Here is a 14,983-nt window from a genome sequence, read left to right on the forward strand (position 1 = left end):
TTCTCTCCCATAACCTTTCCCCTAACAGTTCTTCTCTTTTGGCCTCTTTTTCCATTCAATTATCCTACAGCAAGCAGATTTTACACCCTCTTCTTTTGGTTTTTGGCTTTTCAGGTGTGTGGGTGCGTTGACTGGTTGACACAATGTCCAGCTGGAAAAAAAAGTGAATCGCTTGACCTTTCTCCCATGTTTTCTCATTTTTTGCATTTAACACATTTGCTTCACTTGTAACCGTATGACAATGTATGGTATCCCTATGCTTGTAGATAATGAACATATTTATTATTCTATGTAACAAATTAAATGCAATTATATACATGAGGTGGTTAATTTATTTCTTTATTTTTATAGGATTTTGTGAGATGATCTAGACGAGACAAGTTACTGATTTCTGTCCAACAGCACTGGAAGAATCATTTAGGTGTTTTACTTACACAAAACAGCCATAAAAAAGTCCAGTTACTGATCTTACAAGTAGCATTTTAACGTTGCTTGAGGTCGATCTAATATATCAAATTTAAAAACTGTTAACTAAGTTTTATTTGATTTGATGGCAGCTGATGATCATATTCATTATCAATTTCTGATATATCATAAACTGAATAGATTCAGTTTACAAAGTTATTTACACAGTTGAGACTCCTCTGTCATGGTCAGACTAAACAAAACACCTGCTATTGAGAGGCAGCTCCCTGATGACCTTGTAGACTTCCCTGCTTTCTCACTCATACACACACTCTGGTAACTACTTGTAGAACTAGTGGACTTAGATAAGCAGGCTCAATGGCTAGACTGCTGAGCGGGCAGTAACATTCAGGTGAAACTGCCTATCGAGCCAGTGGGGACGGCCACGGCAGTATTTGCTCTTTGTCTGGGTGAGTGTGGGAATTAGCAGCTTAAAAGTATGTTAGGCCAGGCCAGGCCAGAGGTACTGCAGGTTATGGCCGGAGACTGGTGTTGCCTCTTATGGGGCCCTGTAGATTTATGATAGCCAAATACTCGCTGCAGGGCCCAGTGATGGGTCAAAACAGCAACAACGTTTTTGTGTCAGTGCACAAAAAACTTCAACTGACAAACTGGAGCTGCATCTGTTCTGACCAACCACTGCTGCAGATGATTTTAGCACTGAGGGCTTCCTAATAGTCCTGCTGATTTGTTAGACCAGTGTAAGCAGGAATATGACAGAAACAAGAAATAGTTTCACTGAAAAAGCTCCTGTAGATGATGACTTGACAAAGAGTGACATCTAGTGGTCACAGAGGGACAGGGTGCTGTTATATTGAGGCATAAATGATTACGGTAGTGTAGTTCACACATTAACATCCAGCTGTCACCAGAGCAAGTTTTATCTAGTCCAGTCCAACTGTAGTTGTTCCACAGACCGTCAGAAACTGAAAGCAAGCAGGTAGGCCTTTCTTTGTAAACCCATGGAAGTACCTGATAGGCCTAAATGAGTGTTGAACAGTGTTTCAAAACTACTTTAAGGTTGAGCTCTGTTCCAAAACATCAACGCTATGTTGTGCTATGGTTTAGGCAGGAAACATGCTGATTATTTACAGACTTTACATTAATATATTTTTTCAAATACTTGACCTGACTGAAATAAATTCAGCTTTTCATGCCCCTGCCATGCATAAAGAGCTCTCTGTTAAAGCTCGGTTTGTGAATAATTTTTCCAATCTCTGTCTTGGCTCCGCATTTGGATTTCAGTCTCAACTCGTTAGCTTGTTTGGCCCACGAACTGGGATTTACAAATCCTTCTTGGCTTTCGAGCCAAGACAGCTACGTCACCTAGAATTCCCAGTGGTGGCCATTACTCAAAACGATTCATACAGCATGAGCACTGTGCAGAATGGGAAAATGATTTCAACATTGCTGAGAGGGAACAGCTGCAGCAGTGTGTTGTTGGAGGATGACAAATTTCCTTTTCTGTCTTCATCTCACTCAACCCTTACACTTTACTTTTGATTCTCTATTCTTGTCTCCATTTTATTATTCTTTCACTTGTTTTTTTTTCTTGATTTTTTTTTTTTCCTGTCACATCCTTATTTCAGCCTCTTTCTCTCTTGCAAATTTGGTATTCCAGTCTTTTTACATCCCCTTTTACACACACAACCATCTGTGCAAAGACACGCATACAGTATACACACAGTTACACCCGAGGGAACCCAACTCTGAAAATACATTCTCAGGAATATTAATCCAAGGAATTTTAATAGGATCCTTTTCACATTTAAGCTTTGTAAGGGGAAAAAAAACATGCTGTTCACCAACACAGTGGAACCAAGTGTGTGTTACTGAGTGTGCATATGTGCGTTTTTACAGAATGAAGTGGTTGTGTCCAAATGTAACCACAAGTGCAGATTTGCAGAGGTTAGACTGTAAAAGCTGTCATTTGAGTTAGTTAGAAATGTCATATTCCATTCTTTTTATGGTTGGGGGGAAAACCAGCATTTGTCTTGAGCTGTGAGCTATGAAAGATATGTCACAAGTTACTGTATCTCCATATTACTGCAGAAAGTGTGAAACTGCTGCCTGGAAGGGTTAGCCTGAAGACAGTGACCAGTGGCATCCAGTAAAAAATATGCACTGGGAGGGTATGATGCCAAACACCACTACAGTGTATTGTCTGCTTTAACACACACTCATATATTTTATGATTCCTTTTTCTGTGTTTCTGTGAATGTACTTGTAAAGTTGTGAACATGCTTACTTGTGTGTGTGTGTGTGTGTGTTACTGCAGCCACATCTGGAAACAATAGAGCAGTAGATGCTGTCACTTTCCCTTTACCTCAGGCTTTCGAGTTAGTTCTTAAACAAACACTCAATTCACTCACAGTAAATTACAGGAAAGCTATCCGAGCTGCATACTTAGATATTTGGCCTCACTTTGTCGCTCACTTTTTGCCAACGCACACACACACATGCACAACCATGGCCAGAATTAATCGGTTTGTCTACATGCAGTTGTACTCTTGCACTTGGTAAATTACAGCCTAATGTGCGTTAACTGTAATTGTAAAAACAAATTACAACTAATTTTGAGGTGAGAGGAGATGTGTGTGCTCTTGCTGCAGATGTTGTGTGTGTGTGTGTGTTGGGAAGGTTGTGAGTTCTTCGCTGATGCGATGATGACACAGTACTGTTTACATAAAAGATCTGTGTTTCCACTGTGGATTCAAAACAAATTTTGTGGTTATGGAGCATTTATTATCCTGACTCGCAGTAACTATTAAAAAAGAACACAAAACACACCAAAACAGTCTCCTTGCTGTATAGTTGTGCAGAGCTCATAGGGCGATGAGGCTACAAACAGTTGTTTAAAAGCATTTGTGTGTGATAAAGAAGCAAAACTAAATTAGTCTCATCTGACAAGAGATGGCAGCATTGTTCAACCCACTAAGTGAACACAACTCAGACGATGTGCAAACAGATGCATTAGATGCATGGTATTACATGCCCTCAGAGCAAAACACATTAATTCATTCACACATTCTTACTCATAATTGATTTTAAGAAATCTTTATAAGATGAAGCAGAGTGACTTATTCACCTCTAATCTTCAATGCATTGTTTTACAAGCAAAAATACCAAATAAATATTTCAAACGTTATGAAGTGGATCAGATATTTGTGGTACTGTCTAGACCAAACACACACAATCATGTAGTATGCACACATACTGTCTATTACATAAAAATGTAAAACTGTATGTACATATTGGAAACCAACAAAAACTTTTATTCATCTTCTTTTGATACAAAAGTGTTTTTTTTTTTTTTTTTTTAATGTTTTAAAATTGTCACTTTTTTTACAAGGATAAATTAGAAATTTCTTTATAACACACTGACATCAAGAAAATTTTTTTTTTTTTTTTTTTTTTTTTTCATACAAAGGAACAGTCTAGAGGCTACAATCATAGTGGGTGAACTGAACCCAATTTTGATTCATATCTGGGCGTTGCAAAAGCTTTTACCAATCTATATTACCAGTGGTTCTCAATCTTCATTAGCCTGTGGCACACACTCACTGTGCTTCAACTAATCAGTGACTGTTTGAAGCTCAGTGTGGTCATACTGAGAGGACAGCCAAAACATTGAGACATTTTGAGAGGTAAACTGCATTAACTCAGAGGGGATGTAGTCAAGAGGTTAATTTAATTCACTTTAACTCAATGTAATGTTTATTTGACTTTGGAAATTTAACACGTGTGCCAGGGTATGCTGGTTTGAGAAACCCTGGTTTTTCAGCACTGCAGGTTTCATAAGAACCACCAAAAGTATCTCTGAATGTAATAAAGGTCAGGTTGCATTTCACATATTTTAGGGGAAAAAATCATTGTCTGTCCCATTTTAACTATTAAGCTAAAAACTATACCTGTGGCAGGCTGTGTGAGGCACAATCTGGGATTAAGTTACACACGTGGGCAAAGCTCCAAATTATTCAGGACCTCATACATTTAAATTGCTCAAAACCAAATTTCCTTACTGCAATGCAGACGGCGCAATGAGACACATGCCTCACCTATTATACATTCAAAGACTTACTGAAATGCAAAAGCTTTGCTTGATTGTCAGGCAAATATATGATACACAGGAGTCATTGCTGAATTCACTGAATGCAGCAGTAAGACATGAGTCAATATTTTGTAATTAAAGTTTATAGTTACTGAGTGGCACTGCATGTTTAAAATAGTGGGAGATGACCATTATCAATAAAATGCAACGCCAGAGGCAAGGAATGGAAACCTTGTCTCTTATCATCCTCAAACGTCAAAAATGTAATGTACAATAATTCTTTCCAGGGATGACCTGATTGTCTGGGAATTGAGCCATGATGTAGAAGACAAGGTTAAAGAGAAACAGGCAGGCAGTGGGCCAGTGAGAGCATCAGACAGACAGATATATAGATATGCAAAAAGAGCAGACAGACCAATTACTAGTGCCAATTTCAATTATGATTCTTGGATGGCCTTATTGAACTGAGTGATAAAGAAAATACATGCACACAGACTGAAAACAAATGCAGACATTCAAATGTTGACAGATATTCTCTCATTACTGGTGTTTCTTTTCCTCCTGTCAGTGATCATGAGTTGTTGTTTTTTTTTTTGTTTTGTTTTGTTTTTTTATTGCATCACGTGTCTCTTGGCAAGTGGTTAAGTAACTGTTTAACCTGCCCCATGTCTGATGTGTGAAAAAGAGGCCAGAGAGTATAATTCAATTTCCCGATGTTCACAGTAACTCAAGAGTGCAAACAGTACAGGGTTTGCAAAACTGCGCACATCACTGGAGGTTAGCTGAGCCCCTCAAAAACTGCAGAGGTAAAACACACTGGCCTACGTTTCCCAGACATGACATTTTTGGATTAATAAAAGGCACCATTGGGGTACTCCCAGGATTCGTTGCAGTCTGACTTTGTAGCTACCACACACTACCTTAAATGTGCAGGCCAGTTTATAAACATAACCTCTTATCCTTCTGTCAGCCAGCCTTCACAATATTTGTAAGAAAAGTGGTTGTGAATTGAATTTACACATTTGAACAACAAACCACAGTATTTTCTAATAGTTTTTCCTGCACCAGTGTCACTGAAAACACACGCTTTCCCTGTTAATGGCTCTGTGCATATTAATATAGCTTTTAATGATTTCTCTATATTAGTCCCACTCTGGCACTCCTGGTTATGCACTTGTGACAAGCAGACCCTTCACACATATATATAATTATAGTGCATTATTACAGCTTAGAGCTGGTTTCCCAAAAATGTCTACGCAAATAAATTACATGTTTTTTTAATTATACAAAAGGTATAATTTACAAAGATATTCAGATGTAAAGTCATTGCAGATATAAGGCCATATTTCATATTTTCATTACTTTTGGTCTAGTATTTCATTGTCTTGTAACTGTCCTCATGTAGAAGTGTCAGATGCTTTTGGGAAATTTCATCTGTATAATATCTGCACCAGGACCCTCCAGTGTAAAAGTTTAATCTTCAAAAGACCCTAAACCACACGGCAGTGTTAGGCTTTACTGTGTCCAGCAGGTTCAGTCTCTTCTGCTGGCACCTCTAGAGAAAAGAGAGACAGAGAGGTAGACATGCTGCTACACAGCTTATTGTTGTCTGATCTGCATATTAATGCATGTGTTCTCCCTTTTCCGTCTCTCCTTCTTTCATTTTTTGCATTCTCTATCTCACCAGGCAAAGGGTTAGTCTAACAGAGGTAGAGAGGCTACTGTTGCTGCTGATGTACGATCCAGTCATCTTCAGTTTCTCCTTTTTATCCCCTGTTAGAGTGAGTTTGAGGGGGTGAGGCATGCTTATGCTCTCAATGAGCTTTTCTGATGCCAGTACATCCACTGGCGTCCTTGAGAAACGCCTGCTATGTTCCTGTATCACATTGCTCATCTCAATATAGTGATACATCTTTAAATTCTCTGACCTGTGTCTCCTTTGTTTAGGGAAGAGAGTTTCTGTAAAGGAGAGATACGCAAGTCGAAGTTCGCTTCCGTCCACCCTTCCTCCTCACACCATTGTCTCATTGCCTTTCCCCGGTTTGATCCAGCCTTCGCCTGGTGCTCTCTTGCCTCCTCGGTTCGCCCTGCTGTCCCTTAGCAGGCGGGCAGAGCAGCGCTGCCAGGTGTGAAGGGTTTTTGCCGACCAGATCCACATGCCTGATGTGATGCCTACAAGCAGTGACATGAAGATTCGAAGCATCTCTGAAGCCATATACGAGTCCCTGGTGCTAACCCTGAACTCCACCCAGTGAGACAGCTGGTAGAGATAACAACCAATGACAGTGGATGCTGGGACAGTGTAGAGAACAGAAAACACTCCAATCTTCACCATTAAACGCTCCAGCTTGTCTGTTTTGGCACCGTCTTTCTGCAGATTGGATCGGATCTTGAAAAGAGCCACGAGGCCGGCACAGATGAACAGGGTCCCTGAAGTGTAAAGGAGAACAACAGTTTAAAGAAGAGAACTGATTGTACATGTTAAAGAAAGCATGTAAACTGTAGGCACACTGTATTCAGTTGAATGACATAAAGTGCCATACAAAGACATAAATATACTGTATGATTATGCTGTTAATACCTATAAGAAGGTACGTGGCCAGTGGAGCCACCACGAAGCCTGTGAGCGCTTCCTGCTGCTGGTTCCCAACATAGCAGAGTCCAGTCAGGTCGTCTGCATCCACAAGTCTCATTATGAGAATGACAATGGTTTTAACTGCCGGGATAGCCCAGGCTGCTATGTGGAAGTAGGAGCTATGCATTTCAATAGCTTCATGGCCCCACTTCAGTCCAGCAGCCAAGAACCAGGTTAGGGTTAGGATCACCCACCTGAAAGAGAGAGCAAAAAGGGGCAAACGCTACTGAGGTGTATAATGATCAGGTTTTCCTTTTTTAAATTTTCCTGGAAACAAGATGCTTTGATCTGTGGTTTACTATTGAATCATTTCAATAATTTATCATAGCCAAACTGGCAGAAACGTTTAGGTCATCATGACAGCAGATAGTCATGAGCTACATAATAGAAAGTTGTGATTATATTTAAGAGACTGAAGTCTTTTCAAATTTTCAATCTCTTGATTTTCAGGAACAGGAAAACAAGGGCAAAGTGAAAAGGAAGAAAAAGAGCTGAAACAGCAATGTGTTTCCACCACGACTGTAGTGTAACACAAAGTCAAAAGGTGGCATTTTTATAAAAGGTACTTTTGTATGTGGGAAATTAATCTTATCTAGTACAGAGGTTATGAGAGAGGACAGTTAAACCTTAAAGAAAACAGGATGAGAGTCTTGTGTTCCAATTGTTCCACCAAAGTCCATTCATATCTGCTAGTGACAATGGTCGAACTGGGACAAGAGGATGAAGGATTGATACGATATAAAGTGTGTGTTTGTACTAACCAAAGTGAGGAGGCCATGCCAAAGAAATAGAGCAGGAGGAAAACTATGGCACAGCCCGTGCTCTTTAACCCTTCCTGTACTAGAATTGGTACAGCTGTGGAATCCAGGTCACAGGAAACACGTTCCCTCCCCAGGGTCAACCGTACCTAGAAAATGACAGAGGAGAACAAGAAAGGAAATGAGGTGTGATGACAATTTTTATTACGTACAAGAAAAGAAGCATTTTTAAGGTGCTAAATTTTATTCATGCCTATGAAGTAAGTAAAGGCCTATCTTACCAGATAAGCAACACTGTACAGGTTGCAGCACATGGACAGGAAGATGATGGGGCGTTCAGGGTAGGAGAAACGCTGTGAATCCAATAGAAAGGTCAGAACCGTCAGAGTGGTCGAGAGGAAGCACAGCACGGCCCACACCGCCATCCATGCGTCTGTGAAGACTTTGGCCCCTCGCCGGTAGAGGCCGCTGTCATAGCCGCACTGCAGAGTACAGCTATCAGTTTGTTTCAACCAGGTGTACTGGTCAGGCGCAGAGCCCAGAGACTGACAGTCCTCCTGGTGGGGAGGATGGAGGACAGGCTGGAAGGGCGAGTCCTCGTCCACTGGACCCTCCATACACATGTGGTTGTAGTCGTTTTGAGGTGGGAAGAGGCTGCAGTTGAGAACCTGTAGAGGGGATTTGATAGTAAATGGGATTTTTAAAAAATTTTTTTATTTTGCTTGTTTATGAAATGAATGTTGTGTATTACTAAAAACAGTGCGTACTGATACTCTGGCTTCTTAGGTTCCATTTTCCGTATCACACTAAAGTTAGACTTGTTATTTGTGCAGGCTGTCCTTGTGATGATGTGACTCACCTCAGGCCATATGAAGCCAAACTCGTGGAGCACTGGGAGGCATTTTCTCTTGACAGACAGACACATGCTACCACATGGGCCAATTGGCATGGGAACCTTGTCTGTGCACATCGGCACATAGACTGAACACAGGAAGAACTGGAAAAGATTTGAGGTAAGAGATTAGAAACATTTTGCTTTTGGTGTGTTTTACAAGATTCTGCCTGGTCAAATTTCTTAGCATGAAGAGCGTTTGTAGTTTTGTGAGAGTGATGTGCTGTGTATATACTGTATGTATATTAAAATAAAAGCTATTGTGTTTTATAGACATACAAATACATGGGTGAGTGATGTAAGAGAGAAAACCATTTGGAACTTGGAAAATGAGAGTGAAATAAACAGTGTTATGTCATATTTCAATATGCTGTTTTGTTTTAGTCATAAAATCAAACTGAAGCATCTCAGTGCTGTAGTGTTTGTTAAAGAAGTAGAGACTGTGCTGTCAGTACACTGTGGGCCAGTCTTTCTATATATTTCAACAGGATTACAGCTGGTAGATGCTTATACCCTGTATCTACTTGCATATATACCACTCACTATCCTATTGCTTTCCCTGCCTTTACTTTCAATACATTGCATCAGCTCTTCAAGTTATAGGACTTAAGTTTCACTTCTTATGAGAAACTACACAACTTGACAAGACGCTGCAGCCTAACATTAGCCTGCTCCAAGGTCTGCATCTTTTAAAAACAACACTGAGGGCATGTGCAGTGTAATGCTTCATAGTCCTTCCTAATCCAAGGTTCAGTTTTTTGTCTGTCCTGTGGCAATGGTTTTGAAATAGATATCCAAGTCAGTGTTATAACGACAAGGAACAGTCTGGAGTCACATTTGATTCTGGGGTTACAAAAGGTTGCAATTTTGAGTGATTTCATGCCTTTACAGTAAAATCTATTTGAAGCCAGAGTGTAAAATTGCGCCAGGCACATGATATGAAAATACACAGAAGCAGAAAGTATATTAAACTCTGCTACTTTCAGGTAAAGAAAACAAACATACGCTCTGGGAACTTGGAGTGGGTCATAACTGCCTTTAAATACAAAAACGTGTTGGAGTGAACAGTTTGCTGCAATTTTTCATCTCAAAAATACCAAAATGTTTATTGGACCATAATAAGAACAAAATGTTTTGGGCTTGTGGCCTTGATCCAGTGATAGAGAAATCCCAGCTTGAAATCAGCCCTTGAATGGAGCCCAAAGGAAACACAAATCCAAGAAGGGTGTCAAGGTTGGGAAATGTGGGGAAACGCTGTACAACACTTACTTTCTGTGAGAATTTATTTGCAAAGTAAACATAAAAAAAAATGTGTCTGTCAGTATAAAAATGACAGCCATGATAAATTAATTGTATTCTACCATAGCAAATAACAGAGCTGCCTTTTATTATCAGCCTAAGCTGTGCTACAGTAACCTCTTCACTGTGACGTATGCAATGTCATAATCGGAATCAAAGGGAACTTCCTTTAAAACTCAGTTTGTTACGCTGTTCTCTGATCAGTATCTGGACTATCTCTGCAGAACACTGGCTGATCTGGAGCCAATGTTGAATTTCACAGCAGAAATAGTGAATCTTTGTTCCCAAACTGAGCCACATTTATTACAGTTGTCTGGAATAATTTGTGATTCGATTAGATGAGCAAAGTTTCCAAATCAAATGTGAGTAGCTTTTATGTGTCCACTGACACAGTCAGAAGTTTCTAAAAGCAGAAGACTAAAAATAATTAGTGCAGTACAATTTCTGATATTTCTCACAGAGTTACACATACTCTACCAGTGGCAGCAGTGTAACATGTTCTGGGTGTTTTCCCTGACCGTTGGTAATCTGAGTACTGTCACATTGCTGCTAAAAGCTGCTCTGGTTACTAGTCAGGAAGCCTCCCATTAGAGAAAATGTTAGGGGATATGGTTTCCCTTTCCCCTTTCCACCCACCCACCCACTTCAGTGTGTGTGTGTGTGTGTGTGTGTGTGTGTGTGTGTGTGTGTGTGTGTGTGTGTGTGTGTGTGTGTGTGTGTGTATAAATATATATATGCGTGTGTGTGTGTGTGTGTGTGTGTGTGCACGTGGGGTGGGGGGGGTTTGGCTTTATTCTGCAGTAGTTGCCCCCTGGCTGTCTTACCCACATGCATGCCAATGCCCCTTATGCTACATTGATACGGTGCTTATCGGTTTTACTCCTTTTTACTCCTTTCTGCCCACAGCAAAAATTCACTGTGACACTGCAATAAATATCATATACCACTCTAGGCAGGACTGTAGACTCGCAACTTCCATCAAATAGTGACACAAAGAGCCCCTGGGAAAGTGCTTTGCATGTCTTTGTATCCAGATACGTAGGGATGTTTGTATGCATGCAAGACAGTGCATTTCTAAATACAGATATATTTGATTGCATACAATTGATGAAAAAATTACCTCTGATATTTCTAGAAATTAACTCTGTGTTGTGTTCAGTCATTCCAATTACAGTCTAAAATAAAATCTCAATCTCTTTTTTTTTTCCTTACATGAAGCAAACAAGCAGCATTTGTCCTATGATACTGAGGGCACCATTGTCAATGAGAAGACAGTACAGTATATAGCTGTTACTGTGTGGGGTTATGAACTCAGAATGTCAACAGACAGAGGGGGCATTTTCATTGAAATCAACATGACAGCCTGTCACAACAGGAAGGAAGGAAGGAAGGAAGGCATGGATCCCTCTGCTTATTTTAACTCCATGGGAATGAATCAACACATATTATGCTCCTTCGTTATCACTTGCACTGAGTTTGGACGGTGCACTAGTAGGTCCCTGTCATGTGCCCTGGGACCACACTCTGTTCCCTGCTCCGTCTCCACACACACACACACACACACACACACACACACACACACGCAAGCAAACAAATATAGCAGAGTATTTGGACTCAGCTGTGCCTTTTCAGAGCAGGATTACTGTTCCTAAATTTGCTCATGCTTGTGCGTTAACAGCTCCAGTGCGCGCTTTTAACACTAATTTCCTGTACCCCAGTCAAGCCATTGATTGTGTATCATCATATTGATCCGGTACCTTGAGTTGACTGGAGCAGCCGTACTGGATGAGCGGCGTGAACGTGGTCAGCTGCAGCTCGGCGTCTGACTGAAGCACGTTGCCGACCAGATTGGGCATCTTAGTGACGTTGTACCCGAGACCCTGGCACATGCTGATCCGAATCGGGTCGCAGGTCATCTCCTCCACCTCATCGCCGAAAGCCTGCACCACGCAGAACGGACCGATCAGTCTGGACAAGAGGAGCAAAGCTGCTCCTGCGAGTGGCACCGTCACTCGGGGCATGGTCACCTCGACAGCGCGGACCGGGTGACCCTCCGTAAATATTGGCACAGTCAGTATATCCTCAAATCCAAAGTTAGGTCAGGTCGCCCTGGAACCCGCAGCGCCTGTTTATAGTCCAGTAGGAGTGGAGCGCATGTAGTCCGTACGTTTAGGAGGCTATTTCCCACTCCGAGCCATTCAATACTTTAAAACATCCAGAAAACAGCAGCGGATCATTGCGAGATCTGTGCGTAATTTATAGCGCACAGCTTCAGGTAGAGAAATGTGTGCTTTTGGATCTTTAAAAAACGATACAGCTGAATATATCTTGCAGTCCTGCTGGTGATGTTTCCCGTTAGGAACTGTGTGTGGAGCGCAGCGGTGTGTTACTGTGCCTACTGCCTGCAAGCGTCCAGCACTAAACTTTATTGTGTCTGCGAGGAGAGACTATTTTGCTCGTCCAGAGAAGAGCCGACCAATCCGTGCGCCAGAGTTGTGTTTCCCTGACCAACCCCTGGTCAGGAGGGCGGGGCCAAGAGAAAAATAGATGAGCGAACCTCCTCTTCTCCCCTCTTTTCCCGTCCCCCTCATCGTCTCTCCTCTCCTTTCTTTTACCATTTTGCCTCCTTCTGTGTCATCTCCTTTTTTCTTATTTCCTCATTTTGCTCACTGTTCCCTCCTTCTCCTCTCTCCTCCTGCAAAGAAAATCAGTGAGCGTTCGCCAACTAATTCGACAGTATCTATAACCTGTATTTATACTGGCTGATGTGGCCTGCCTGTATTTTTACTGGCTGTATTTTTAGAAAATAAGCATCTGAAAAGTGGATTTATGTGTGTGCGTTTTTTTTTTGTTTTGTTTTGTTTGTTATTTTGTATTTAAAGTCCCTAATGGTCTTTTAAGGCTGTCTGAAACCACAGATCTACTCCCCTCCTCTAAAGGCCCATCAGCACTAAGTGCTCATGACATTGTAATTGAAAGTAGGGTCTTAAGTGATGCTGAGGCATTGGAAATCTGTTTTGCATTGCAATGAATGCACATCTTGGACAGGTTTTGTTTGCAAGCAGCACCCTGGGAGAAGGTTTCTCTTTTGCAGCATGAAACAAGCTGTGAAGAGTGTTGTTTTGGCTTTTCTCTGTCGTAAAAAGTGGACTTGGGTGAGAAAGTGGCTGGATTTGTTGCAGATATTTGGGAGGAGGAGGAGGAAAGCTCAAGGATTTTTTTTTTTTTTTTTTGGTTTGTGTTTCCTCTTCCAAGTGATTTATTCAATTCTCAGGCTCTTAAAGCATCTGCCAGGTGTAATCAAACTCAACGTAAGAACTCCACAAACCCTTTGAAACACTACAAATGCTTCGCCTAGAGTTTTACTGAAACAACATTCAAATGAGACATGATCTCATGCAGAGATGGCTATTTTTTTATTCAACTGTGTCTCGTCCATTTTCTTTCAACCTATATGCGTCTTTTGACTGAGACTAAAAGGAAACTATTTAACTTGTCATGTTCAGAGTCCAGGCATTATTTACTTTTGTGTGTTAGTTTTGGTCAGATCATTTTGGATAAATACATTTGGGTGAGATAACAGACTTGGTATTGACATTCCACACATGACACAGAAATTCATACACACACACACTTTCTCTTACAAAAAGAGAGGAAGGGTGACTGAACCCTAAATAGTGTGCCCCTTTTTCATCTCAAACCTAATCTCTTATTGAGCAGAGACATTTAGGGAACCAACACAGGAGTTGGAGCCAGACAAGAAGATAGACTTTTTTTTTTTTAAGGAGTTACATAAATTCTTAAATCATAGAGTCATCTGGTTTGCCGGAGTCAATGTGCTGCTGTGTTCTCCATCCTGGATTATACTGTGATGTTTAGGCATATCCAGTGTGACAATTGATTGGCAGCAGCAATGACCTCTCCACCCAGTAAACCTTATCCCCAACCCCCAGCACAAATTTCTCTCAGCTCACACACATTCACATACACACCATCCCCCCGTGCTGCTCTTTGGCTGAACCAAGGGTCAAGACCTGCACTAATTAGCACTGAGCTGAAACAATAGAGTGTACCCTGGAGCTGATGGTTATCAGGGGTGTGTGTGTGTGTATGCGCACATGTGCATGTAAAAGAATGGACAAGGACCTGAAATTCAATTCAATTCAATTCAATTCAATTTTATTTGTATAGCGCCAAATCACAATACAAATCATCTCAAGGCACTTTACAAAAACTAAAACTAAAAACCCAACAATTCCCTTATGAGCAAGCACTTGGCGACAGTGGAGAGGAAAAAACTCCCTTTAACGGAAGAAAAAAACCTCCAGCAGAACCGGGCTCAGTTTGGGCGGCCATCTGCCTCGACCGGTTGGGGTGAGTGGATAGAGCAGAGAGAAAAGAACAGCAACAATAAACAACAAATAGACACTGCAAGTTGGTGGGGCCAGTAACTGCACATCAGCGATAAACAGCTCCAGGACCAGGGACACCTGCAGAAGGTACAGAGAGAGAGAGAGAGAGAGGGAGGGAGAGAGCACAAACTAGGGGAGAGAGAGAGCACAAGGTAAGTAACATTCAATGGTGGAATATACATGAGGTGGGAGAGAAGGGGGGGTGGAGAAACCTGTGACCAACCAAAGCTTCATTCAATCACTTATGACCATTTAGGCCAAAAATGATCCTTTTTGGATCATTGTTGCAGCACTTTAAGCAAGTCAACTCATTTTAAATGCAATAATTTCAACAGTAGATACACAGGAGAGGAGTTGGCAAAGGGAGGGTGAGGCAAGGAGCTGCTGCAGCACATTATCAGCCCAAGACACCAGCACACTCCGTCCCCCCTGTTTACTTTCACAGCAGAGCGTGAATAGCAGGGGTGAGCA

The 14,983-nt window shown here is 41.3% G+C and overlaps 1 protein-coding gene across 1 annotated transcript; it reads right to left on the reverse strand.

Annotated features, from left to right (window-relative positions):
- Nucleotides 1–5,891: 5,891 nt before the first annotated feature.
- Nucleotides 5,892–12,553, reverse strand: fzd4 (frizzled class receptor 4). Its single transcript, XM_026293314.2, has 6 exons — nt 11,858–12,553; nt 8,769–8,906; nt 8,191–8,577; nt 7,913–8,058; nt 7,098–7,345; nt 5,892–6,946 (listed from the first exon to the last, which is right to left on the reverse strand). The coding sequence occupies exons 1-6, from the start codon at nt 12,119–12,121 to the stop codon at nt 6,528–6,530; spliced, it is 1,602 nt and encodes a 533-aa protein (XP_026149099.1). The 5' UTR covers nt 12,122–12,553; the 3' UTR covers nt 5,892–6,527.
- Between the last annotated feature and the right edge of the window lie 2,430 nt (nt 12,554–14,983).

Source organism: Mastacembelus armatus, chromosome 13 (genome assembly GCF_900324485.2).
Source record: "Mastacembelus armatus chromosome 13, fMasArm1.2, whole genome shotgun sequence".
NCBI lineage: Eukaryota > Metazoa > Chordata > Actinopteri > Synbranchiformes > Mastacembelidae > Mastacembelus > Mastacembelus armatus.

Coding starts and splice junctions, on each gene's coding strand:
- fzd4 (XM_026293314.2), bottom strand. CDS start 12,121: ATGCCCCGAGTGACGGTGCCACTCGCAGGAGCAGCTTTGCTCCTCTTG. Junction 8,578..8,768: donor TTGGCTTCATATGGCCTGAG/GTGAGTCACATC, acceptor TCCCCTCTACAG/GTTCTCAACTGCAGCCTCTT. Junction 8,059..8,190: donor TGTACAGTGTTGCTTATCTG/GTAAGATAGGCC, acceptor GTCATTTTCTAG/GTACGGTTGACCCTGGGGAG.